General features: G+C 36.4%; 2 protein-coding genes across 2 annotated transcripts in view; one reads left to right on the forward strand and one right to left on the reverse strand.

The window, feature by feature from the left end:
- Positions 1-413: 413 nt before the first annotated feature.
- On the forward strand, positions 414-9438 carry LOC130179255 (RNA-binding protein MEX3B). Its single transcript, XM_056392126.1, has 4 exons — positions 414-1269; positions 1808-2392; positions 4114-4355; positions 4509-9438. Exons 2-4 carry the CDS (start codon positions 1882-1884, stop codon positions 5724-5726), a joined length of 1971 nt encoding a protein of 656 aa, XP_056248101.1. The 5' UTR covers positions 414-1269; positions 1808-1881; the 3' UTR covers positions 5727-9438.
- Positions 9439-22467: 13029 nt separating this feature from the next.
- The window catches only part of LOC130178599 (protein unc-13 homolog A-like), a 32210-nt gene continuing 27090 nt past the window's right edge, over positions 22468-27587 (reverse strand). Inside the window, exons 39-42 of the mRNA XM_056390971.1 lie at positions 27131-27187; positions 26221-26307; positions 25936-26092; positions 22468-25822 (exon numbers count right to left, since the gene is read on the reverse strand). Coding sequence (XP_056246946.1) covers positions 25534-25822; positions 25936-26092; positions 26221-26307; positions 27131-27187 — 590 coding nt within the window. The 3' untranslated portion in view covers positions 22468-25533. The remainder of the gene's footprint in view (positions 25823-25935; positions 26093-26220; positions 26308-27130; positions 27188-27587) is intronic.

A 27587-nucleotide genomic window follows, 5' to 3' on the forward strand; every position in this document is an offset into this window, starting at 1 on the left:
TAGGAGGCTGAGGTAGATGGACACAAGTTTTAGGATTAAGATAGTGGTCCTTTCTTCCTTTTAAGAAGCCTATCTTAAAACAATACCTTCATGCCCGTATGCACGTCTGGCTGTAAAAGAGATCCCTTCTCAAAGCAAAATGAAATCTGCAGTCATGCATCCACAGCTAAAATGAGGCTACAGCAGTTAGTCAAACCAAGAATTTATCTTTTTAGTCCTAAATTCCCCCTTTGTGTCACTATCACTCCACCACAGCTCTGCAAGAAAACACAAAGAGGGAATTTGCTACTCAAAAAAAATCAAAGGAATCACTTAACAGGCAGCATGGACAACAGGAATAATTACAACGACCAAGAACACTTTTAGTGTAGGTGTGGGCATGTGGATGTTGTATTAAGATAAACTTGAAAAAATACAAACCTGTCCTTAAAACTGATATCTTTCAACTGTTGGTATGAGGGAAGGTTTTGCTTTGAATATTTTATTTAACTGTTTGCATGATTTGAAATGAACCCATTGCCCTTATGTGATTCCTTTTATTGTTAATTTTTAATAACCTACAGAACACAAATAAATGCACACACATACACACACACTGCATAAGCATCATTCAGTGCTGTAGTTGGACCACCCAAAACACCTCATTGGTAGCCATGATGAACACACCCAACCGTGACCACATTTTATCAGCAGTCAGGATACAAAAACAAGGTCTATAGGAGGAAAATAAAATAGTGCCCTGCAGACACAATGGCAGTGACAGTGGCTTTGCGTTGATGCTCTCCCCTTGCTGCATGTGGCCTTTGAACCCATTGTTGTGTCGCGGGTGACGTCAGTGCCGTGTGCGGGAGACGGAGCGGCGTGCGCCTGGCGAGACAAAGGCGGCGGACCGACCGGGGTCAGGCAGCAGCACTGAGCCGAGAATCACTGTTTTTTTTAACTAAAGGTAACCGCTAACCTTGGATTTGAGCTGCGGTCTCCCTGACGGTACGCAGAATGAGGACCCAGTGACACTCCCAGGAGTATGGTTTGACTCTCCAGACAGAGAAAAAACAACAGTGCCCTCCTTGCGTTTTTAAACGTTTTTCTCCTACGCCCCCCTTTTTGCCTGCTAGTTAGCTAACCCGCTAGCTCCTAGCGCTGCACAGCACAACGTTGGTCTCCTCCTCCTCCTCCACCTTCTCCTTCTCCTCCTGGCTGCTTCTCATCTTTCCCTCAAGAGCTGGGCGACAGCCGAAGACAGGACCTCGTCGACGAAGGCAAGATAAAGTAAGTTCGCGTGGTTTTAGCACTTGTTTAATTTTAAAAATCAACACGGCTGCCTTTGAGAAAGAGCCTAAGTTCGGCTGACAGAACAGAGCTAACAGCTAGCTGTGGTGCTCCCAAACAAAGGGGTCGACAACGTGACTGAGTGCCGACTATGTGGAGCTAGCCTGTTAGCTTGGCTGGTGAAGCTAACAACAGCTTATATCCTTCTTTTATCTACATTTTTTTATTTCGAGCAACACATACAGGTGTGACTGAAGTTAGTACCACAATGGTTCTTCTTATCGGTGCGGGGAAATAGTTTGTTCACTTGTGTTAAGGCGGGCATGCTTTATCCTGACAAAACAACCAGCCTGGATGGCTTCAGTTGTCAGACAAGAAGCAACAACAGACAAAGCAAGGCGCCCAAATCAACACTGTTACTGTCTGCTGGTGTTTATGAATGATCTGTGGCTCCACGGGGCTCACCCCCAGCCTTGTTTTGTGTGTTTAATGATAAACAAACACTTGACTTATTGTTGTTTTCCCATTTTTATTTCAGAGGAAGAAGAGCAGGGTGAGCTCACTCCCAACAAACAGGCATCCGTGATCTGATGTGAGATCCACGGAGAGACTATGCCTAGCCCTTTATTCCACCCCGAGATTATGGACCACGACGTGGTGATCAGCAGCCAGCACAACGGGGTCGGTCTGCCCCGAGAGACAGACCAGGAGTCCCGGGAAGAGGACCACCAAGAGGCGCTCCGCTTTGCCCTGGACCAGCTGTCACTCATGGCCCTGGAGAAAGTGGACTGTGGGGGCGGCGGTGGCAGCGGAGGAGGCGGGCTGGTGGACACTCTGGATGGGAACCAGGGTCCGGGTTCTGAGAGCTGCAACGGTGTGGGTGGAGGGGGGTACGTGGACCTACAGATGCTGGAGCATCCCGGCGGGTCACGGGACTCCCCGACGTCCTGCTCTCCATCCCCGGAGTACTACGGCTCGGGCGGGTACCACATGACCGGCTCGCACTCCATGCTCCACGGGGAACAAAGCTCCGTCCTCTGCAGCAGGAAAAGAAGTGTCAACATGACTGAATGTGTGCCTGTCCCCAGCTCAGAACATGTGGCTGAAATAGTGGGGAGACAAGGTAAGAGCACGAGTGTGTGTGAGATGCTGTTCCGAATGAGGAATTAAATGTTGTTTATGTTTATGGACAGCTTGTTCAGGCAGCATGCAGCCTGGTTGTTCTTTGTTTGGGTGGCTCCTTGGTGAGGAGGAGGGTCTGTGAACTTTTTACAGACTGAGCTCGGTGCTCTGGTCGGACTGCACTAACTGTTTGGGTCTTTAAAGCCAACATAATGCGGCTACTCCATTAAAATGCCATACCTACTGTATTTGCATGCCGTTTTTAGTAGTATTTAGACAATGCCTTGACAGAGTGGGTGAGAGAGTGTGGTTGATGAGTAGGAGGGAGGGGGAGGGGTGGGAGAGGGTCAGACAAAGCGGCAGATTGTCGGGAGTCTGGACATGTCTAGGAGCCTGCACCAAACAAAGGAAATACACCGAAATATCCCCATTTTATATATCATAGATCTTTAGTGGCACATTTCAACACTGAACTCACATTCCTAACTCATATATATGTTTATGGCAGATTAATTGTCTTTGCTGAGCAGATTTTAGGCTGAAACGGGGCAGCAGGCGCACAAACACGGGACTGGGCGGTGTTACGCCCTGCACCCAGCTCTGTCTGCCGATGCTGCTGCTGGCGTACGAGCCGCGGCATTTTTATACATGTAATTTTTCTCTTTTGTTTTTACCAACATATGCCGCACACTTTGACCGGGATCATGTTGTGGGTTTGGTTTGCCCGTCGCTGCCGCGGTAGCGTTATGGCATTGTTCTCTTTGTTTGAAAAAGCCATGCTTTCTGCTTCCCAGAATGACATCACACTCTGTGCGCCCTATTGGTCGCCGGGAATGAACCGTCCATATTTAAAGAAACAGAGCACACAGTAGGTGCTGGTGGAGCAACATGAGTTGACACAAGCAGTGCAGCAGCCATTGACAGTATATTTGGGCAGACAGGCTCTTCATGAATATCCCACATAGCTGCTGGATTTGTTTTCAGTGTTATTTAGATATGAATACATACATTTGAGAATGGTTGGTTTCCATAATAAAAATGTGCATTTGTTGGAGTTCTGTCCTGCTGGTGTTTGTTTTTGAAGATTCAGCACCGACTACACACAATGCAGCTGAGTTATTTGTCTACATATTCAGAAATATATTGGAACTGCTTTTATTTGACTACGTGTTTGTTTGTTTATGGAACATAATCACAGTTATTTATATACCAATCAGGCTAATGCAACAGTCCTTCAATAAACCCTTTCAGTGTTCAGTTTTCATTTCAGCTGTTTTAGAGAGGTGTTGATTCAACTTTATTGCCATTTTAAAAGCTGCACTCTATGTGCTGTTGGAACTGTTGCTTTATGCTAAGAGGTGTTTTAATATATTGTCCACCTAATTTATTTCAATGAATGTAGACTAAATATTAAAAATGCTAGCACCACAAACTGCATCATCCAAAATCCACCTACAAAGTTAGATCAGCATCTCTTGTTTTCAACAAAAACTGAACATTATAACCTCGATAAAATGATTATTGCAGGTCAGTTGTATCAGATAGAAATAGTTTTAACAATGTCTTAATAAACGTGCAACAGAGCGTTTAAATGAACCGATTTTATTTGATTACATAACCACATCTTTATAGCTACAGTGTGTATATACAAGTGTATATGAAATTTTTGTGTTTATTTTATAAAACTAATGCCCATGTGCTTCTCCTTTCTGCACCTTCCAGGTTGTAAGATCAAGGCCTTGCGTGCCAAAACAAACACCTACATAAAGACTCCCGTGAGGGGCGAGGATCCTGTTTTCATCGTGACGGGACGCAGGGAGGATGTGGAGATGGCCAAACGTGAAATTGTCTCTGCGGCTGAGCATTTCTCTATGATCCGGGCATCCCGCTGCAAAGCTGGAGGACCTGGTGGAGGGGGCTCGCTTCCTGGACCACCACACCTACCTGGACAGACCACCATACAGGTACAGAAACCTGTGGCTTAGTCATCATGTTGTGTTTTTGTTTTATGCTTGCCAGATAACAAAGGAATTATTTGATGCTAGTTTTATTAACATCTCTAGAAAGTAAAGTTTTTGTTATTCAGACATTAAAATATTTTTATATCATTCATCCAGGTCAGGGTGCCCTACAGAGTAGTTGGTCTAGTTGTTGGACCGAAGGGAGCAACTATCAAGCGCATCCAGCAACAGACTCACACCTACATCGTGACACCTAGTCGAGAGAAAGACCCTGTGTTTGAGGTGACTGGGATGCCAGAAAATGTGGACCGAGCGAGAGAGGAGATCGAGACCCACATCACCCTGCGAACTGGAACCTTTGTGGACCTGCAGGGAGACAACGACTTCCACACCAACGGCACTGATGTCAGTCTGGAAGGCCTGGGCTCTCTGAGTGGAGGACTTGGAGCATCTCTGTGGTCCAGGGCTACCAATCACCATTCTGCCCCCCCTCCGCCTCCACCTTCCCCCCCTCCTCCTATTCCCATGTCCATGCACCACTCCTCCAACCGGAAGATGTCCTCCTCCGTCGCCTATCACACGCACAACAGCGGGATGAGCTCAGACAGCTTCAGCACCACCCGCAAAGCCAACGAGGGAGGCAGTCCCACTAGCCCTTTTAGCACAGGCTCCAGCAGTGCTGGAGGAGGATTCACTTTTGGGGGCGATTCCACCCCAGGACTGCCCTCCTCAGATGAACTGGGCTTTGAGTTCAGTGCTTCCAACATATGGGCGCCTTTCGTCAACGGTGGAACAGGCAATAAGACAGCCGGCTCCTCCCAGCAGCAGCCTCTACGTCGCAACAGTAGCGGCCTCAGCGGTGGCGCCATCACTCCACGATTGTCTCCAACTCTGCCTCAGGACACAGGCGTGGGCCCTCTGGATCACCCGCTAGCCCGTCGTGCACAGAGCGACCCCCTCAGCACTCTCTCATGGCTACAGTCTGGCAGCGCAGGAGGCGGCTCCTTCTCTGGAGCCTCCAGTTCTAGCTCTGGCGGCTCGTCGACCGGTTACTCCTCCTGCTCGGCCTCCTCTCTACCTGGTGGCTCTCCCACTGACTCAGAGGGAGGCAGCAGCGGCGTCGGTCTCAGCTCGGGGATGCTGAGCCGGCTGAAAGGCAGCTCTGGCCCTGGGGTCGCGGGTCTGGTCGGCGTTGGCCCCGGGGTCAACAGGGACTGCTTTGTGTGTTTCGAGAGCGAGGTGACAGCAGCCCTGGTGCCTTGTGGCCACAACCTGTTCTGCATGGAGTGTGCCGGGCAAATCTGCCAGTCAGCTGAGCCAGAGTGCCCTGTCTGCCACACCCCAACCACACAGTGCATCCGCATCTTCTCTTAATGCCCCGAGCAGGGGGGTGGGGTGGGGGATAAAATATGAGGGTTGGGTGACAGGAAGAGGACTTGAGTGGGGCACCAGCTGTGGCGGAGGCGATGGAAGGATTCACACTAATAACCTTCACACACACATGATGGACCATAATAAATACATTAATAGAGATGATGATACTATAAGGATGTTGATTTATTGCTCATAACTGTCAAGATTAATAATAACAATAATAATAATAATAATAATGACAATGACTTATTTTCAGAGTGAAGTTAATTGAAACTGGTCTGCAGACAGTTGGGGCTCAGACAGTCTCTAGGTGGTGAACTTATGGAAGGAAACTAGTGTCTTATCTCTCTTCAGGCCTTCATTTTGACCCGGAGCAGCCTGCATCGCTGGCCGCCGGTCTGTCTCAACATTTCTTCATTCTGGCTTCTTCAGATCTCTGCCTGCTTTCTCTCTCACAGCCTTTCCTTTTGACACTTTTGTACTTAACAGATATTTTTCGATGAAGCTGTCACTGAGGCCTGCACTTTTCTACTCCTTATTTTAATGTTCTTGACAGGACGCAAACTGTTCCAACAAACAAACCCCTTGCTTTCTCCTCTGCTCTCACTCATGCTGTTGTTTGTGACATGAAGCGGCGGGGTTGCTATTTTTCTGTAAGCTTGGAACTTTTTTAAAGGTCGGCATGTAGTCAGGCACCAAGCAGAACAATACACCCGAGGGACCTCTTAAGGATGAATTCCTGTTTCTCGTTGCCACAGAAGAAAAATTAGCCATCAGTAATGCCAAATGAATGCTATTAATAGTCGTCTCGTAATTCCTGATCAAACTCAATAACATGTTGGATGAATTTGGATGAGTTTACCCCACATTTCAAATGTGGCTGCTGCATCAATTCACATTAATTATCCTTTAATACGTCAGAAACGTACCATTAGTGATACTGAAGGAATGTGTCTGAGGTCTGTACGTTTGGGCTGCCTGACAATCCCTTTACATCTCTCTATCTTGCGCGCGCATGTGTGTGTGTGTGTGTGTGAGAGTAATGCCCACTCATGCTGTTCTTCATGTCGGCATCGTTATATGTCCTCACCTTGAGAAGGTCTGGTTTCTGTCCTGCTGCCCCTCTCCTTCACTTCACTCAGTCTTATAGGAAGGCGATGCTCTGATCCATCCACACCGGGACATTTTCCTGTCATATCCTGTCTGTTACACTTAGATCGACTCATTTAGTGTTTTATACTAGTTTTTGACTCTTGACTGTCGAGTGTGTGGCTTACAGACATATTTTGAATTTTAGGATAAGATAGGGCTTTTCTGATGTCACACGTGAATGTTTTGTCCAATAAGGTTAAGGAGAGATGTCCACTCCTCCCACATGAAACAATAGTAAGGGGCTCGATTGAAGCATTTTTTTTTCATGCACTGTAACCCACAGCCCCTCTAAAAAGTAAAAAATCTAAAAAAAAAAAAGCAAAAAAAAAAAAAACAAAAAGAAACAGTTCTTACTGTTTTGTTAAGTTTTGGTCTTCCACCCCACTCTCACAGCAAAGCTGTATGGCACTCTCAGATGACACACTGTCACACCCATATAGCGCTGTACTCCCGGCCAAATGTAGTGCACTATATGGTTAGTTGTTTGCGATTTGTCCTGTGTTTCATAGCATAACTTCCGATGAGGCAGTTGCATCCTGTTTTTGTGTTTGTGCTTTTTTTTTGTTGTTTGTTTTTTTTGTTTTTTTCTCTCAAGAGTTTGCAGTAACTGCCTCCTATAGTGTTAATACTGTACGGAAGATTTGGGCGATGTCTGTGTGATGGTACACGGTTGCTGTTTGTGGCCCTTTTGAACATAACATGGAATTAGCTCATAGAATGAGACAAGCCATGACAACTGAATTAAAATGACACATACCTAATTCTCAAGGGCTTCCTCTGACTGCACAGACACATGATCACATTTTTCAGGCTCGCACAGTAGGAAAGAATCAACTTATCCTTTATGGCAGCTAGTAGCTAGGTCATCCAGGGCTTCCAGACACTCTTTGTGTTCAAATCCCAGCAGCTGCAGAATGTTTTTGCTTGTTGTTATTAATTATTTTCTTAACTGTCCCTACACAGTCATCACATTCAGATCCTATTAGAGTGTAGGGCATCGCCGTCACAGTGTGTCCTCCACCCTGGACGTAGCCGCAGATCAGGATGGGTTGTGGGGTTTTAATAACAAGGAAAAAAGGGTAACTCTACTTGAGTAAATGATAGGTGAAAATGGGCAGTTGCTGCTGTGCTTTGGTGCTCCAGCCAGTGTAATGTTCGACTTATTTGCTGTCTTGACTGTTTGTTTGCTACTTGGGTGACAGGGGCAGTAGGAATCTAATAAGCAGCTGTCCTGGTTGAGCGCAGCAGTGCACTGATTCATGTGTCCACACGTGTAGGAAAAATCTGCCCAGGAGCTGTACTGGTAGTCTTTCTAAAGGCTATCCCATGGTGCTTTGGTTGCAGCAGGAGGTCCACTCAAGTTGTCAGTCAAAACTCTTGCAGTGCATCGTAGACCTGGCAACCCTGTTCTCATTCTCGTCAAAACTGGCAACCCATCCCGTCTGATGTCGGGCGTCGCATTTCATCTTCTTACTCGTGCACACTCTGAACAGATGCAGGGCCACGAATATGTCTGAGTGAACAGATCAGTCGTGTCTACTGTGTGAGTCTGTTGAGGCCAATCTTGCAGCCCATCTTCAAACTGTCCAAGTCGACGTATTAAAGAAATTGTTGTATTTTGCCAGATGGGTCTAATGTCAGTCCTGGTGCTGCACTGGGATTTTTCTGGCCAATGAGAGAATGTTAGGGTTTAATGTACAGTAGTTTAATTGTTAAAAAGGTACAAATGTTTTCAGATTGACTGCTGATTTTTATTTTATTTTATTTTTTGTTAGCCAAACTTACCCCCTCCCCCATTTCCTTCCTAAAGGTTTGAAAACAGGGTTTCCTGAGGCATGCTAGCCAGTGACCTCTGACCTTTTTTTTTTTGTGATTAGAGGGGGGATGCAAAGAGAGCCACGCCATTAAGGGGTGACAGACTCCCCTTAAGCCTCCGCTCTTCTATTTTTGCTTTAATTCTCTTTGTATGCAGAACCAAAATGTAAAACGTCAGCAAACTAGGTTTCAGTCCTGACCTGTGTGTGTATATACCCTGAATACAATCATTGGGATCTTGTTTTCAAAAGCAAAATGACTTAATTGAAGATAAGTGTAGTTTCTAAAGAACATGTATCATTATTTGTAAGTTAACCATCTGCATGTCTTCAAGCCACCTGGCATTAGCTAATAATTTTTAAGATTTAAAAAAAAAAAAAAAAAAAATTTTTACACATTTTATTTTTTACAATTTATTTGCTTACCTAAATATCCCAGACAATAATGTGACCCTTTTTATTACTTCAAATTTATTTTTATTTTCCATTTTTTATTTTCCTTATTTCCTGTGTACTACATATAGGCAATTTATAACAAAATGAGAAAACTATTGAAGAAATTTTAAAATTGAAATATATTTTATTTGAAAGTTTATGGACCTTTTAACCGTGACCCGGGAAAATTGTATAATCATATAATTTGAGCTGACTTGACGGTTATGAGAAATGTATCAAGAGTTTTATTTTTTATGCTTCTTTAATAAAGTCTTGTTTTTTGGTTTCATTTTTTTACTGTAAAATAAGAACTTGTGGCTTTGTGTCTTTATTTGAGCTGGGTGCAGAGGAGTAATGTGCAGCATCTTCACCACATGATGGCAGTAGAGATGCCTGCATCAGAGCAGCAGATCAAACCATGAATAATGGTGGTGGTGATGGTGGTGGGGAGAACTGCAGCTCAAAAATGTTTTTCTTTGCTCATCTGAAAACAGAACAATGTTAATTCTTTAGAAAATTAATAGATCAGTGGGATTGGCCTGGATCTAACATTTTAATGGAAATGTGTGTTTTTATTTCTTTTGAACACCTACTTAAGAATAATCCTGAAATGATGAGTCAATAGAAAATTAAACACTTTTGTTAAAGGTCCCCTATGAAACTTCTATATTCAAATTTCTCTTTTACACCAGTATGAATTAAAGATATGTAGGTTATAGGTCACAGTTCAGACAAAAGCAAATGTAGGATGTCAGCATGCATTCTGGTTAGGATCCTATTTCACTCTTGTAGCATTTTATGAACTGAACTAAAACTGAAAGGATTAGTAAATGGACAGCAAACTGATTGGCAATGATTTTGATAATACTTTGTCATTTGTCTAGCAAAAATGCTAAATATTTACAGGTCCCAGCCTCTTTAAGTGAAGTTAGAGGATAAGTTAAGAGTTTGCTGCATTTCCTTGTCAAACATTATACAAACATTCTTTCGTCTGAAAAACCTCAGTGTTGGGATGAAAGAGATAGTTATTTTTCACTATTGTCTGACCTTTTATAAATCAACTGTTTAAGTAAAAGGGAAAATGATTGGAAGATTCATTTGTGATGAAAGTGCTAGTTTCAGTCCTAAATCAAAGTAGGATCACCTCTGCCATATATTGCTACAGAGTATGACTGTGTTTACTCAGACTGACAATCAGTAACTCATGATGATTCTTGTAATTTTACACTAAAGGGTTAAGAGAAAATGTTCTGAAGTCCCATTGTTCTGTTTTCTAGACTTTCTAGCAAATTTTTTCTCCACTCTGGACTGAACATTTAAAACATGTGGTGATGTGTGATAGTACCCTCCCCCCCTCCACAGGGAGGTCAGCGGTCACGTAGAGAACAGACTGAGCGCTCACTGCAGTGGAAGCCTGAAGCCGAAGCTTTGTGTCAATATAACATCCTGCTGTCTCAATCCAAGAGGCATCAGCAAGGCTGGGCCAATGTATAAGCCAGCTAAGTGGCTGGTTAGGGCCCCTGTGGCCACCAGGGGGCCTCGTTCACACTTTGTTTGGAGTGAAGTCATATTAAATCATTCCAATGCGCCCTCCAAGACGCTACATCTCCAGGACAGCCGATCTAGGCATGCTAACATTTGAATGACTGAAAGGGCGGGGCTATTTGAAGTCACCAGAAACATGTCAGCTGATGATATGTAACCATGTTAGCTAGTGTTAACTAGCAAGCTAACTCTGGTTTCTGTCTTCTGTAGGCTAACAGTCAGGTTGCTAGCAGGAGTAAACATAAAATGGAGGATATGTCAAAGTATGAGTTCAATTTCTGTCGAAGAATCCCATGAAAATGAAAATGAATATAATGACTTTTTTATACCATACTATACTATAGCATTTTATGCCTTACTATACTAGGACCTTTTGACCTTATGCCTTTATGCTATGACTTTATGATGTACTATACTATGACTTTTTGAGCCTGACTATATTATTACTTTTTGTTCCTTACTATGTTATGACTTTATGCCTTACTATATTATGACTTTTTGATTTACTATGCTATGACTTTTTATTCCTTACTATGTTATGACTTTATGACGTACTATATTATGACTTTATAACTTACTATCCTATAACTTTTTATGCCTTACTATACTATAACATTTTATGCATTACAATATTATAACTTTATGATGTACTATATGATGACATTTTTATGCCTTACTATACTATGACTTTTTATAACCTACTATACTATGACATTTTATGGGTTACTATATTATAACTTTTAAGGCCTTACTATAGTATGACATTTTATAACCTATGTTGTTAGGCCTTTCTATAGTATGATACTTGTTGACACCTTTATGACTTACCACATTGTAATGTTTTTTGAGATTTTCATGCCTTACTATACCATGACGTTTTTATGACATTTTAATGTCTTACTATACTATGACATTTTATGCCTTACTTTATGACTTTTTATGCCTTACTATACTATGACTCTTCATGCCTTACTATATTATTCCGTTTTTTGACATATTTATGCCTTACTATTCGATGACTTTTTATGCCTTACTATACTATGACATTTTTTCACATTTTTATGCCTTACTATACTATGACTTTTTATGCCTTACTATACTATGATGTTTTTTTGACATTTTAATGTCATACAATACTATGACATTTTATGCCTTACTATACTATGACCTTTTATGCCTTACTATACTATGCCGTTTTTTCACATTTTTATGCCGTACTATTCAATGACTTTTCATGCCTTACTATGCTATGACGTTTTTTAACATATTTATGCCTTACCACACTGTGACATTTTTATGCCTTACTATAGTATGACTTTTTATGCCTTACTATACTATGACATTTTTTTTTTACATTTTTATGCCTTACTATATTATAACTTTTTATGCCTTACTATACTATGCCGTTTTTTCACATTTTTATGCCTTACTATTCAATGACTTTTTATGCCTTACTATACTATGACATTTTTTTCTATTTTTGTGTCTTACTATACTATGACTTTTAATGCCTTACTATACTAAGTCGTTTTTTCACATTTTTATGCCTTACTATACTATGATTTTTCATGCCCTACTATACTATGCCGTTTTTTCACATTTTTATGCCTTACTATTCAATGACTTTTTATGCCTTACTGTACTATGACGTTTTTTCAAATTTTTATGCCTTACTATACTATGATGTTTTTTCAAATATTTTGGTCCTTACTATATTATGACTTTTATGCCTTACTATACTATGACGTTTTTTTTGACATTTTAATGTCTTACTATACTATGACATTTTATGCCTTACTATATTATGACTTTTTATACCTTATTATACTGACATTTTTTTTTTACATTTTTGTGCCTTACTATACTATGACTTTTTATGCCTTACTATACTATGACGTTTTTTTTGACATTTTAATGTCTTACTATACTATGACATTTTATGCCTTACTATATTATGACTTTTTATACCTTATTATATTATGACATTTTTTTTACATTTTTGTGCCTTACTATACTATGACATTTTATGCCTTACTATACTATGACGTTTTTTCAAATTTTTATACCTTACTATAATATGACTTTTCATGCCTTACTATACTATGATGTTTTTTCACATTTTTATGCCTTACTATACTATGATGTTTTTTCAAATATTTTCGTCCTTACTATATCGTGACTTTTATGCCTTACTATACTATGACGTTTTTTCAAATTTTTATACCTTACTATACTATGACTTTTCATGACTTACTATACTATGACATTTTTTTTTACATTTTTATGCCTTACTATACTATGCCGTTTTTTCACAGTTTTATGCCTTACTATTCAATGACTTTTTATGCCTTATTATACTATGACATTTTTTTACATTTTTGTGTCTTACTATACTATGACTTTTCATGCCTTACTATACTATGACGTTTTTTCAAACTTTAATGCCTTACTATACTATGACATTTTATGCCTTACTATACTATGATGTTTTTTCAAATTTTTATACCTTACTATACTATGACTTTTCATGCCTTACTATACTATGACGTTTTTTCACATTTTTATGCCTTACTATACTATAATGTTTTTTTGACATTTTAATGTCTTACTATACTATGACATTTTATGCCTTGCTATATTATGACTTTTTATGCCTTACTATACTATGACATTTTTTTAACATTTTTATGCCTTACTATACTATGACTTTTAATGCCTTACTATACTATGATATTTTTCAAATTTTTATGCCTTACTATACTATGACTTTTCATGCCTTACTATACTATGATGTTTTTTTACATTTTTATGTCTTACTATACTATGACATTTTATGCCTTACTATACTACGATGTTTTTTCAAATTTTTATACCTTACTATACTATGACTTTTTATGACTTACTATACTATGACTTTTTTTTTTTTACATTTTTATGCCTTACTATACTGTGACTTCTTATGCCTTACTATACTATGCCGTTTTTTTACATTTTTATGTCTTACTATACTGTCGTTTTTTCACATTTTTATGCCTTACTATACTATGACGTTTTTTCAAATTTTTATACCTTACTATAATATGACTTTTCATGCCTTACTATACTATGACGTTTTTTGACATTTTTATGCCTTACTATACTATGACTTTTCATGCCTTACTATACTATGACATTTTTTCACATTTTTATGCCTTACTATAATGACTTTTCATGCCTTACTATACTATGACATTTTTTCACATTTTTATGCCTTACTATACTATGACCTTTATGCCTTACTATACTATGACGTTTTTTCAAATTTTTATACCTTACTATAATATGACTTTTCATGCCTTACTATACTATGACGTTTTTTGACATTTTTATGCCTTACTATACTATGACTTTTCATGCCTTACTATACTATGACATTTTTTCACATTTTTATGCCTTACTATACTATGACATTTTTTTACATTTTTGTGTCTTACTATACTATGACTTTTCATGCCTTACTATACTATGACATTTTTTCAAACTTTAATGCCTTACTATAATATGACTTTTCATGCCTTACTATACTATGACGTTTTTTTCACATTTTTATGCCTTACTATACTATGATGTTTTTTTGAAATTTTAATGTCTTACTATACTATGACATTTTATGCCTTACTATACTATGACTTTTTATGCCTTACTATACTATGACATTTTTTTTTTTACATTTTTATGCCTTACTATATTATGACTTTTCATGCCTTACTATACTATGACTTTTTTTTCAAATTTTTATGCCTTACTATAATATCACGTTTTTTCACATTTTTATGCCTTACTATAATATCACGTTTTTTTCACATTTTTATACCTTAATATAATATGACTTTTCATGCCTTATTATACTATGACATTTTTTCACATTTTTATGCCTTACTATAATATGACTTTTCATGCCTTACTATACTATGACGTTTTTTCACATTTTCATGCCTTACTATACTATGATGTTTTTTTGACATTTTAATGTCTTAATATACTATGACATTTTATGCCTTACTATATTATGACTTTTTATGCCTTACTATACTATGACATTTTTTTTTTTACATTTTTATGTCTTACTATACTATGGCTTTTTATGCCTTACTATACTATGATATTTTTCAAATTTTTATGCCTTACTATACTATGACTTTTCATGCCTTACTATACTATGACATTTTATGCCTTACTATACTATGATGTTTTTTCACATTTTTATGCCTTACTATACTATGACTTTTCATGCCTTACTATACTATGCCGTTTTTTCACATTTTTGTGTCTTACTATACTATGACTTTTCATGCCTTACTATACTATGACGTTTTTTCACATTTTTATGCCTTACTATACTATGACATTTTTTTACATTTTTGTGTCTTACTATACTATGACTTTTCATGCCTTACTATACTATGACGTTTTTTTCACATTTTTATGCCTTACTATACTACGATGTTTTTTCAAATTTTTATACCTTACTATACTATGACTTTTCATGCCTTACTATACTATGACGTTTTTTCACATTTTTGTGCCTGACGGTTTTTCAAATTTTTATACCTTAGTATAATATGACTTTTCATGCCTTACTATACTATGACGTTTTTTCACATTTTTATGCCTTACTATACTATGATGGTTTTTCAAATATTCTGGTCCTTACTATATTGTGACTTTTATGCCTTACTATACTATGACTTTTCATGCCTTACTATACTATGATGTTTTTTTGACATTTTAATGTCATACTATACTATGACATTTTATGCCTTACTATATTATGACATTTTATGCCTTACTATACTATGACATTTTTTGACATTTTTGTGCCTGACGGTTTTTCAAATTTTTATACCTTAGTATAATATGACTTTTCATGCCTTACTATACTATGACGTTTTTTCACATTTTTATGCCTTACTATACTATGACATTGTTTTACATTTTTGTGTCTTACTATACTATGACTTTTCATGCCTTACTATACTATGACGTTTTTTCAAATTTTTATACCTTACTATATTATGACTTTTCATGCCTTACTATACTATGACGTTTTTTCACATTTTTATGCCTTACTATAATATCGCGTTTTTTCACATATTTTGGTCCTTACTATATTATGACTTTTATGCCTTACTATACTATGACTTTTCATGCCTTACTATACTATGACGTTTTTTCAAACTTTAATGCCTTACTATACTATGACATTTTATGCCTTACTATACTATGACGTTTTTTCAAATTTTTATACCTTACTATAATATGACTTTTCATGCCTTACTATAATATGACTTTTCATGCCTTACTATACTATGACGTTTTTTCACATTTTTATCCCTTACTATACTATGACATTTTTTCACATTTTTATGCCTTACTATAATATCACGTTTTTTCAAATTTTTATACCTTAATATAATATGACTTTTCATGCCTTACTATACTATGACGTTTTTTTCACATTTTTATGCCTTACTATACTATGACATTTTATGCCTTACTATATTATGACTTTTTATGCCTTACTATACTATGACATTTTTTTTTTACATTTTTATGTCTTACTATACTATGGCTTTTTATGCCTTACTATACTATGATATTTTTCAAATTTTTATGCCTTACTATACTATGACATTTCATGCCTTACTATACTATGACATTTTATGCCTTACTATACTATGATGTTTTTTCACATTTTTATGCCTTACTATACTATGACTTTTTATGCCTTACTATACTATGCCGTTTTTTTTAAATTTTTATGCCTTACTATAATATCACGTTTTTTCAAATTTTTATACCTTACTATACTATGACTTTTCATGCCTTACTATACGATGACGTTTTTTCACATTTTTATGCCTTACTATACTATGACATTTTTTTACATTTCTGTGTCTTACTATACTATGACTTTTCATGCCTTACTATACTATGACGTTTTTTCACATTTTTATGCCTTACTATACTATGACCTTTATGCCTTACTATACTACGACATTTTTTCACATTTTTATGCCTTACTATAATATCACGTTTTTTCAAATTTTTATACCTTACTATAATATGACTTTTCATGCCTTACTATACTATGACGTTTTTTCACATTTTTATGCCTTACTATACTATGACCTTTATGCCTTACTATACTATGACATTTTTTCACATTTTTATGCCTTACTATACTATGACGTTTTTTCAAATTTTTATACCTTACTATAATATGACTTTTCATGCCTTACTATACTATGACGTTTTTTCAAACTTTAATGCCTTACTATACTATGACTTTTTATGCCTTACTATACTATGACGTTTTTTCAAATTTTTATACCTTACTATACTATGATGTTTTTTTGACATTTTAATGTCTTACTATACTATGACATTTTATGCCTTACTATATTATGACTTTTTATGCCTTACTATACTATGACATTTTTTTTTACATTTTTATGCCTTACTATACTATGGCTTTTTATGCCTTACTATACTATGACGTTTTTTCAAATTTTTATACCTTACTATAATATGACTTTTCATGCCTTACTATACTATGACATTTTTTCACATTTTTATGCCTTACTATAATATCACGTTTTTTCAAATTTTTGTACATTACTATAATATGACTTTTCATGCCTTACTATACTATGACGTTTTTTCACATTTTTATGCCTTACTATACTATGATGGTTTTTCAAATATTTTCGTCCTTACTATATTATGACTTTTATGCCTTACTATACTATGACGTTTTTTCAAACTTTAATGCCTTACTATACTATGACATTTTATGCCTTACTATACTATGACGTTTTTTCAAATTTTTATACCTTACTATAATATGACTTTTCATGCCTTACTATACTATGACATTTTTTCACATTTTTATGCCTTACTATAATATCACGTTTTTTCAAATTTTTATACCTTACTATAATATGACTTTTCATGCCTTACTATACTATGACGTTTTTTCACATTTTTATGCCTTACTATAATATCACGTTTTTTCACATTTTTATGCCTTACTATAATATCACGTTTTTTCACATTTTTATACCTTACTATAATATGACTTTTCATGCCTTACTATACTATGACGTTTTTTCACATTTTTATGCCTTACTATAATATCACGTTTTTTCACATTTTTATGCCTTACTATAATATCACGTTTTTTCAAATTTTTATACCTTACTATAATATGACTTTTCATGCCTTACTATACTATGACGTTTTTTCACATTTTTATGCCTTACTATAATATGACTTTTCATGCCTTACTATACTATGACCTTTTTTTCACATTTTTATGCCTTACTATACTATGATGTTTTTTTGACATTTTAAGGTCTTACTATACTATGACATTTTATGCCTTACTATATTATGACTTTTTATGCCTTGCTATACTATGACGTTTTTTCACGTTTTTATGCCTTACTATACTATGACTTTTCATGACTTACTATACTATGACATTTTTTTTCAAATTTTTATACCTTACTATAATATGACTTTTCATGCCTTACTATACTATGACATTTTTTCACATTTTTATGCCTTACTATAATATCACGTTTTTTCAAATTTTTATACTTTCATATTCATATAGGTCTTACTATACTATGACATTTTATGCCTTACTATACTATGACGTTTTTTCACATTTTTATGCCTTACTATAATATCACGTTTTTTCACATTTTTATGCCTTACTATAATATCACGTTTTTTCAAATTTTTATACCTTACTATAATATGACTTTTCATGCCTTACTATACTATGACGTTTTTTCACATTTTTATGCCTTACTATAATATGACTTTTCATGCCTTACTATACTATGACCTTTTTTTCACATTTTTATGCCTTACTATACTATGATGTTTTTTTGACATTTTAAGGTCTTACTATACTATGACATTTTATGCCTTACTATATTATGACTTTTTATGCCTTACTATACTATGACATTTTTTTTTTTACATTTTTATGTCTTACTATACTATGGCTTTTTATGCCTTACTATACTATGATATTTTTCAAATTTTTATGCCTTACTATACTATGACTTTTTATGCCTTACTATACTATGACGTTTTTTCACATTTTTATGCCTTACTATACTATGACATTTTTTCACATTTTTATGCCTTACTATAATATCATGTTTTTTCAAATTTTTATACCTTACTATAATATGACTTTTCATGCCTTACTATACTATGACGTTTTTTCACATTTTTATGCCTTACTATAATATGACTTTTCATGCCTTACTATACTATGACCTTTTTTTCACATTTTTATGCCTTACTATACTATGATGTTTTTTTGACATTTTAAGGTCTTACTATACTATGACATTTTATGCCTTACTATATTATGACTTTTTATGCCTTACTATACTATGACATTTTTTTTTTTACATTTTTATGTCTTACTATACTATGGCTTTTTATGCCTTACTATACTATGATATTTTTCAAATTTTTATGCCTTACTATACTATGACTTTTCATGCCTTACTATACTATGACGTTTTTTCACATTTTTATGCCTTACTATACTATGACATTTTTTCACATTTTTATGCCTTACTATAATATCACGTTTTTTCAAATTTTTATACCTTACTATAATATGACTTTTCATGCCTTACTATACTATGACGTTTTTTCACATTTTTATGCCTTACTATAATATGACTTTTCATGCCTTACTATACTATGACGTTTTTTCACATTTTCATGCCTTACTATACTATGATGTTTTTTTGACATTTTAATGTCTTACTATACTATGACATTTTATGCCTTACTATATTATGACTTTTTATGCCTTGCTATACTATGACGTTTTTTCACGTTTTTATGCCTTACTATACTATGACTTTTCATGACTTACTATACTATGACATTTTTTTTCACATTTTTATGCCTTACTATACTATGACTTTTCATGCCTTTCTATACTATGACGTTTTTTCACATTTTTATGCCTTACTATACTGTGACATTTTTTCACATTTTTATGCCTTACTATAATATCACGTTTTTTCAAATTTTTATACCTTACTATAATATGACTTTTCATGCCTTACTATACTATGACGTTTTTTCACATTTTTATGCCTTACTATAATATCACGTTTTTTCACATTTTTATGCCTTACTATAATATCACGTTTTTTCAAATTTTTATACCTTAATATAATATGACTTTTCATGCCTTACTATACTATGACATTTTTTCACATTTTTATGCCTTACTATAATATGACTTTTCATGCCTTACTATACTATGACGTTTTTTCACATTTTCATGCCTTACTATACTATGATGTTTTTTTGACATTTTAATGTCTTACTATACTATGACATTTTATGCCTTACTATATTATGACTTTTTATGCCTTGCTATACTATGACGTTTTTTCACGTTTTTATGCCTTACTATACTATGACTTTTCATGACTTACTATACTATGACATTTTTTTTCACATTTTTATGCCTTACTATACTATGACTTTTTATGCCTTACTATACTATGCCGTTTTTTCACATTTTTATGCCTTACTATAATATGACATGTTTTTTACATTTTTGTGTCTTACTATACTATGACTTTTCATGCCTTACTATACTATGACATTTTATGCCTTACTATACTATGACGTTTTTTCAAATTTTTATACCTTACTATAATATGACTTTTCATGCCTTACTATACTATAACGTTTTTTCAAATTTTTATGCCTTACTATACTATGGCTTTTTATGCCTTACTATACTATGACGTTTTTTCAAATTTTTATACCTTACTATAATATGACTTTTCATGCCTTACTATACTATGACATTTTTTCACATTTTTATGCCTTACTATAATATCACGTTTTTTCAAATTTTTATACCTTACTATAATATGACTTTTCATGCCTTACTATACTATGACGTTTTTTCACATTTTTATGCCTTACTATACTATGACCTTTCTTGCCTTACTATACTATGACGTTTTTTCAAACTTTAATGCTTTACTATAATATGACTTTTTATGCCTTACTATACTATGACTTTTTTTCACATTTTTATGCCTTACTATATACTATGACTTTTTTTAAATATTTTTATTCCTTACAATAATGTGACATTTTTATTTCTTACTATAGTATTACTTTATTTTTTACATTTTTATGCCTTACTATACTATGACGTTTTTTCAGATTTTTATGCCTTACAATACTATGACATTTTTATGTGTTACTATACTATGACTTTTTCTTGACATTTTTCTTCCTTACAATACTGTGACATTTTTATGCCTTACTATACTATGACTTTTTTTCACAATTTTATGCCTTACTATACTATGACATTTTTTTCACATTTTTATGCCTTACTATACTATGACTTTTTTGGAAATTTCTATGCCTTACTATACTATGACTTTTTTTTTTTTTTTACATTTTTATGCCTTACTATACTATGACTTTTTTTCTTTTACATTTTTATGCCTTACTATACTATGACTTTTTTTTCACATTTTTATGCCTTACAATAATATGACTTTTTCTTGATATTTTTATTCCTTACAATACTGTGACATTTTTATGCCTTACTATACTATGTCGTTTTTTTGACATTTATATGCCTTATTATACTATGACTTTTTTTCACCTTTTTATGCCTTACTATACTATGACATTTTTTCACATTTTTATGCCTTACTATACTATGACATTGCTGGAAATTTTTATGCCTTACAAAACTGTGACATTTTTATGCCTTACTATACTATGACATTTTTGGAAATTTTCATGCCTTACTATACTATGACCTTTTTTCACATTTTTATGCCTTACTATTCTATGACATTGCTGGAAATTTTTATGCCTTACAATACTGTGACTTTTTTCACATTCTTATGCCTTACTATACTATGACTTTTTTTTCACAATTTTATGCCTTATTATACTATGATGCTTTTTGACATTTTTATGCCTTACTATACTATGACATTTTTTTCACTTTTTAATTCCTTACAATACTGCGACATTTTATGCCTTACTATAATATGACGTTTTTTTTTCATTTTTATGCCTTAGTATACTATGTCGTTTCTTCACAATTTTATGCCTTGCTTACTTACTATGACTTCTTTTTTTTTGACATTTTTACACCTTACTATACTATGACTTTTTTTTGACATTCTTATTCCTTACAATACTTTGACATTTTATGCCTTACTATATTATGACTTTTTTCTGAAATTTTTATGCCGCATTATACTACGTTTTTTTTTACATTTTAATTCCTTACTATACTTTTACGTTTTTTATAAATTTTCATGTCTTTCTATACTATGTCGTTTTTTGACATTTTGATGCCTTACTATACTATGACTTTCTTTAGACATCTTTATTCCTTACAATACTGTGACATTTTTATGTCTTACTATGCTTATACTTTTTGTGCCTTATTATACTATGACATATATATATATAGGCTTTCTATATACATAAAGGTCTGGGCCGGTTCTTTATGTTAAAATCTAATCTATCTAATCTATTATAAACACCTGTCTATTTCAGACTTTTATTATACGTTGATGATTAATGTGTTCCTTAACTTTAACATATTTGACACTTTAATCAGGTTTAGATATACTAACCCAATAAAAACAAATCCAACTGCAGTAATGTGGTTGTGGAGTATCAGAGAAAGAATAATAAATAAGACGTTTAGATTGTGACACAAATGTCCTTTTAATAGGAAGCAGATCGCAATCAGGCTGCATTCCAGTTCCACTTCATCCTCATTAAAGAACAATCAATAATGATAAGAAACAAATTAGAAACATCCTTAGTAGAAAACAATTCTCTCATGCGAGTTCTGTGTTCACACTACATTCATATTGGTTACAGAAGACATATTCACAAGCCTTTTTGAAAAACACACACAAAAGAAAAACATTGGTGAGTAATCATTACATAGCTTCGGAAATTAAAAACAAGGAAAATAAAAAGTCAAGAAACATCAAAGAGACACGTGCTGGCACAATAAAGTTTCCCCTCATGCAATTGTAAGTTGATTCTATTCACAGGGTGGGCATCATTGGTCTCCACAGAGTTGTGTCGGCGTGCATGCATGCATGTGTGTCATCTTACATGTGCCCTTTTGTGCTTGAGCAGAGATGGGTGTGTGTAGATGTGTGTGTGTATGTGTCTGTGTATGTGTGCAGTGGTGTGTGTATGCGTAAATACATGAAGTAGGCAAACGACGAGTCCTGAACTAGATGATCACTCGTGTTATTTTTTATTTATTTTTGTTGCTTTTTCAGCTACAACCTGACATGTCAAGGTTTGTCTTGAGCCCTGGGATTACTTAGACAACACATGAACATGATTTAACTTCACTGTGTGTTACATTTCACAAAAGCTGGGGTGGAAAGCTCCTTTTAAAAGACTGGTTCACCCAACAAAAAAAAGAAAGAATAAAAAATAAAAAATCAAGCACGATTGAACACATGACCCATTGATTTAAGTAAAATTTGGAGGCTTAAATCAAAAGGCATGAGTTGGTGTTCTCAAGCTAATCGTGGGTTTGGATTAAACATCCCTTTGATCATGGAAAGAAGGCTCTGCTGAGGATTAATAACATTCACAAGATTTGTATTTGGTAGCATTCAACAGTATTCAGCAAAGACAACATGTGACAGGCCAGCAGTGATGTCTGATGTAGCTCGACACAGCGGCAGGAAAAACCTCCTGCGGCATGTATTCACTGTCACCAACATCATTACGTTTCACAAAGACACAACAAGACGAGCCGAACTACGACTGTGAGTGTTTGCTCACCTTTTTGCAGTGAAAGGTAAAGGGGTTTGTCAAAACACATGACGAGACTAATACTTGAACACCATAAATGCTTGGCGGTGACTCTGATGGCTTCTTTCTTTAAAAACAAACAAAGAAACATGAACTCTGGTTCGTGCAAATTTGGTCCTACTAAAGGCAAATAGTAATTAAAACACTTTCCTTCTCTATTATCCAAAATATATGAGAAGAAGCGTGCACACTTCAAAAAGGAATGGGGATTTTATGAGTCCATAAATAAAATATCTTAGTGATTTACAAATTTAAAAAAAAAGAATCATAAGTTTCCCATTCCTTGGATCTGGATATTGCAGTTGGTGCTCCTGTAGTTATACTGACAGCGCATACAGTTTGGGTATGTAGGTACAATATATTGCTCACAATCTCAGAGCCCATTTTGCAGGTGTGACAGTCAACCCACACACATTCACACACAACCTCACACACCTTCACACACATGCACGCACACATTAACAAAAGACACAGCAGTGTTCACAGAAGATTTGTTCTTCATAAAAACCACGAGGTTCAGTGAACATACAAACAAACCACTATTGCCTTATAGAGATGGGTTTAGATAGGTGTGCAGTCGATCGGGAGGGAAGTGTTCCCCGGGTGTGTCCTTTCAGGCTTCATGTGGATTCATTTCAAGTTCCTCCACAGAGTCACTCATGAAAGACTTTCTGAATGGTAGCGTGTCTGCAGTGTGGCGGTGTGTCTGTTGCAGAGCAGCTGGGGAAACCCTGTGGTCACTTTGCCAACAGAAGCACAGACAGCCTGTGTTAGTGTGTAAACTGACATCCCAGTCCACTGATCCTGTAGCCCTTTTTGGAGTTAATGTGCACTCTAGGGGGGTGTGTGTTTGACGTTAGGGTATTGCTCCGTTTGTCGTGATGTGAAGCAAGAAAGGTTCAAAATAAATGCACATCGTGGCCACAACTTTTACCTTTATCAACACATCACATATCAGGCTCAGCATAGTCCCACTGTCACTGTGTTTTCTCCAGGATTATGAAGGTGAATCAGGTCTGATTTATAAAACCTTATGGGACCAGGGTTATATACACCATGCTCACACAGGTCAAATATTGGAGGCACCCATCTTTTATGTGGGAGGGGAGCGGTTGCCTTGGTTACAGCAAAGTGAATCACAGTGTTCCTGGGGTCAACATGCAGGACGTTAGTACATTACAAGACAGACTAGCAGAGATGCTGCCCCTGGACACTGATCTTAGGTCAGTGTTGTTGTGTGTTTTTCTCTATTTGGGTTCATGGGCATCATGGAAGCTGATCTTAGATCTGCGCTCCCACTCCAACTTACACAACACATCACACCATGGGAAGACTACGCAGAGACAACGGGGGAGAGGAGGGGAGAGACGGACTGGAAGAACGACACACAGTCAGGCAGGCAAGCAGACGGACAGACTGACAGAGCATAGCTAGGCAAGGACTGCTCTCCTGAAGACACAGAGAAGCAAAAGTGCAAAGTGGTCGTTCTCAAACTATTCACATGGTTTTTGTCGCTGTTATGCGTTGCATTATATCACATCTAAATGTACAGCGTATAAAAGGTGTGATGTGTTATAGGAAAGAGTGAGTGAGGGATTGACAAGTGCTTGCTAACGTGAGGCTAACCTTAAACTGAGGAGTTTGAGTTGAGCTGCTGAAATATTCTAAATTAAATCAGATTTTTTTTAATAAACATATTCCTTCATGTTTGCATTGATACCATTGCAATGTAAATGTTGCATAATGTATGCAGATACAGTATATGTACAATAGTGGGTTTACATGTGTGTGCTTCTGTATTGCACATGGTCGTTTATCTATGTGGGTATGAGTACTATACTATGTGTAATACTATGTCTATTGGGTATGTCTCTGGTGTTTTTGTGCACACGTGTGTGTCCTCGCTCTCTCCTCCTCCCTCAGCTGCGGCCCTCCTCGGCTGAGCGCTGGTCCGACTTGAGCTTCACAAACTCTTTCGCCACGTCATCGTTGTTGCGCTGGGAGAGGATGCGCAGCACCGTCAGGCCCGTCTCGTCCATGTGGACACGTCTTCCCAGCGGCAGCCAGCAGGTGATGCTGTTCTTGTTGGCTATGTCCTTCACCTGCAGCACGGCCATGCCCACAGTGCGGTCCTCTCTGGCGAAGCAGTAGTCCTTCACGCACACCTGCAGCTCGTAGCTCTCCGGTCCCACCTCAGTGCCCAAGGAGCTGAGACAAGAAAGCAAACATTGGTCACCTGTTGCAAAGATGTCTGAACTACCTAAATCTGGCTGAAACAAGAACCAAGACAATGATTTGAAGCAGGCAAAATGAAAACTCACTACTGGAAGCTCTCATTGAACTTAGGTGACCAGCTGTTGTTCTTGGATTTGGTGGCAAATTTCCTCTTCTTGTCGCTAAGGTGAGGGCCAATGATGTAGACTTCTACGAAGGGCCTGAAGCCCTGCGCTTTCCATTTCAGGTCATTAGCAGCCACCACTGGAGGACAAAGGCAGCATCAGTTAAGCACAGAAGGAAGGTAGGGGAGGAGAAGAACAACAGAGCAGATGAATAACTGAAAGGTTTTAGAAAATGGGACCGTAATGCAGCCTGCTCTGCTCTTTTACCTTTGACACTGATCTTGTGTTCTCCATTAGGTTGGGGTAAGATATCCACATGCATGACCACCTCGCCAACTGCATCCACTCCACACGCTGTAAAGACATATTCAGTGAGGGGTTGATTGGTCCATGAAAGTGTGTGTTTGCTTTGAGCACATTTGACTGAGAATGGCCATAACTGGTGTTTTTCGGTCTGCAATGTAGTACAGCTGAAATATATGACTTGAATGCTTGATTGTGAACTACATTTAAACATACAGAAACCACACACACACACACCACACACACACACACACACACACACAGACACAGACACAGACACACACACACACACACGTTCTCTATGATAATCAGATGAACAGGACTTGGCTGGGTAAAGCAGCCTTTGTGCCAGCTCTAATGCTGAGCAAATGGCAAATTGTAATGCAGTAATAGCTGGTAATTCGTTCTTGACACTCTATTGACACTGAAGGAAAAAGAAAAAGGAAATGACACTGAAAGAATCCAAACTGCAACACAAGTTTCTGGAGAGAAGCACTGTTTCATCAGCTGGCACAATCTGACAGCCTCACCTTGATCTCCAGTCACTGCAGTTTTTACATTCAAGCTCTGAGCAGGTCTGCTGTTTTGTGTTTCGGTGTGCACTCTAGATATATCACAGTCTGTATCTACCACATACAGTCCTATGCTTAAGTCAGTTGATTAAAAGTGGCTGAAACAGGAAAGTAAAAAGGAGCAGGATGAAGGAGAAGCAGAGGGAGAGTCAAGGTTGTGCCAAGTGCTAACAATGCTCACAGTGTCCGGTTATCTTTGGGTGGTGAAAGTTTGATCACAGAGATCTCTGAGCATGAGCCTGAGCTGCTGCTGGCTGCTCGGGGGGACATGTAGATTTTACATAACACTGCTAACACCTTACCTTTCTCTGGTGGTGTGTCTTCATTTGCCGTGTACCTGATCCCTTTCCCTCCATGGACTGAGAGGAGACAGAAGAAAGCAGCATTAAAAGATCAAAGCACTAATACAACTTCTGATTAAAGCATGGGTCATGGTTTAAAGGCCTGGACAATTACTGTGTCCTTGAGCAAGAATTTTTAAAGTATTTTTCATTTTTTGCTGATCTAAAATACGCTGTATTATATACTGTGTAAAACTAAATATACAGTATATAAATGCCAACCATATTTTCACATCTGCTGGTAGTGCAACTGTAACTCATTGAAGCAATGAATGAAACATTTTCTCCAAACATAACACTGTAAGTAAGTTATTCTATTTAATCCCATAAGCCCATTTAATTCCATAAACCATATTAACAGAAAGAATAAGCAGTAGAGCTCTTTGAATGCATATTTGTGTGAAAGTGTTTGAACCTG

Source organism: Seriola aureovittata, chromosome 12 (genome assembly GCF_021018895.1).
Source record: "Seriola aureovittata isolate HTS-2021-v1 ecotype China chromosome 12, ASM2101889v1, whole genome shotgun sequence".
NCBI classification, from domain to species: Eukaryota; Metazoa; Chordata; class Actinopteri; order Carangiformes; family Carangidae; genus Seriola; species Seriola aureovittata.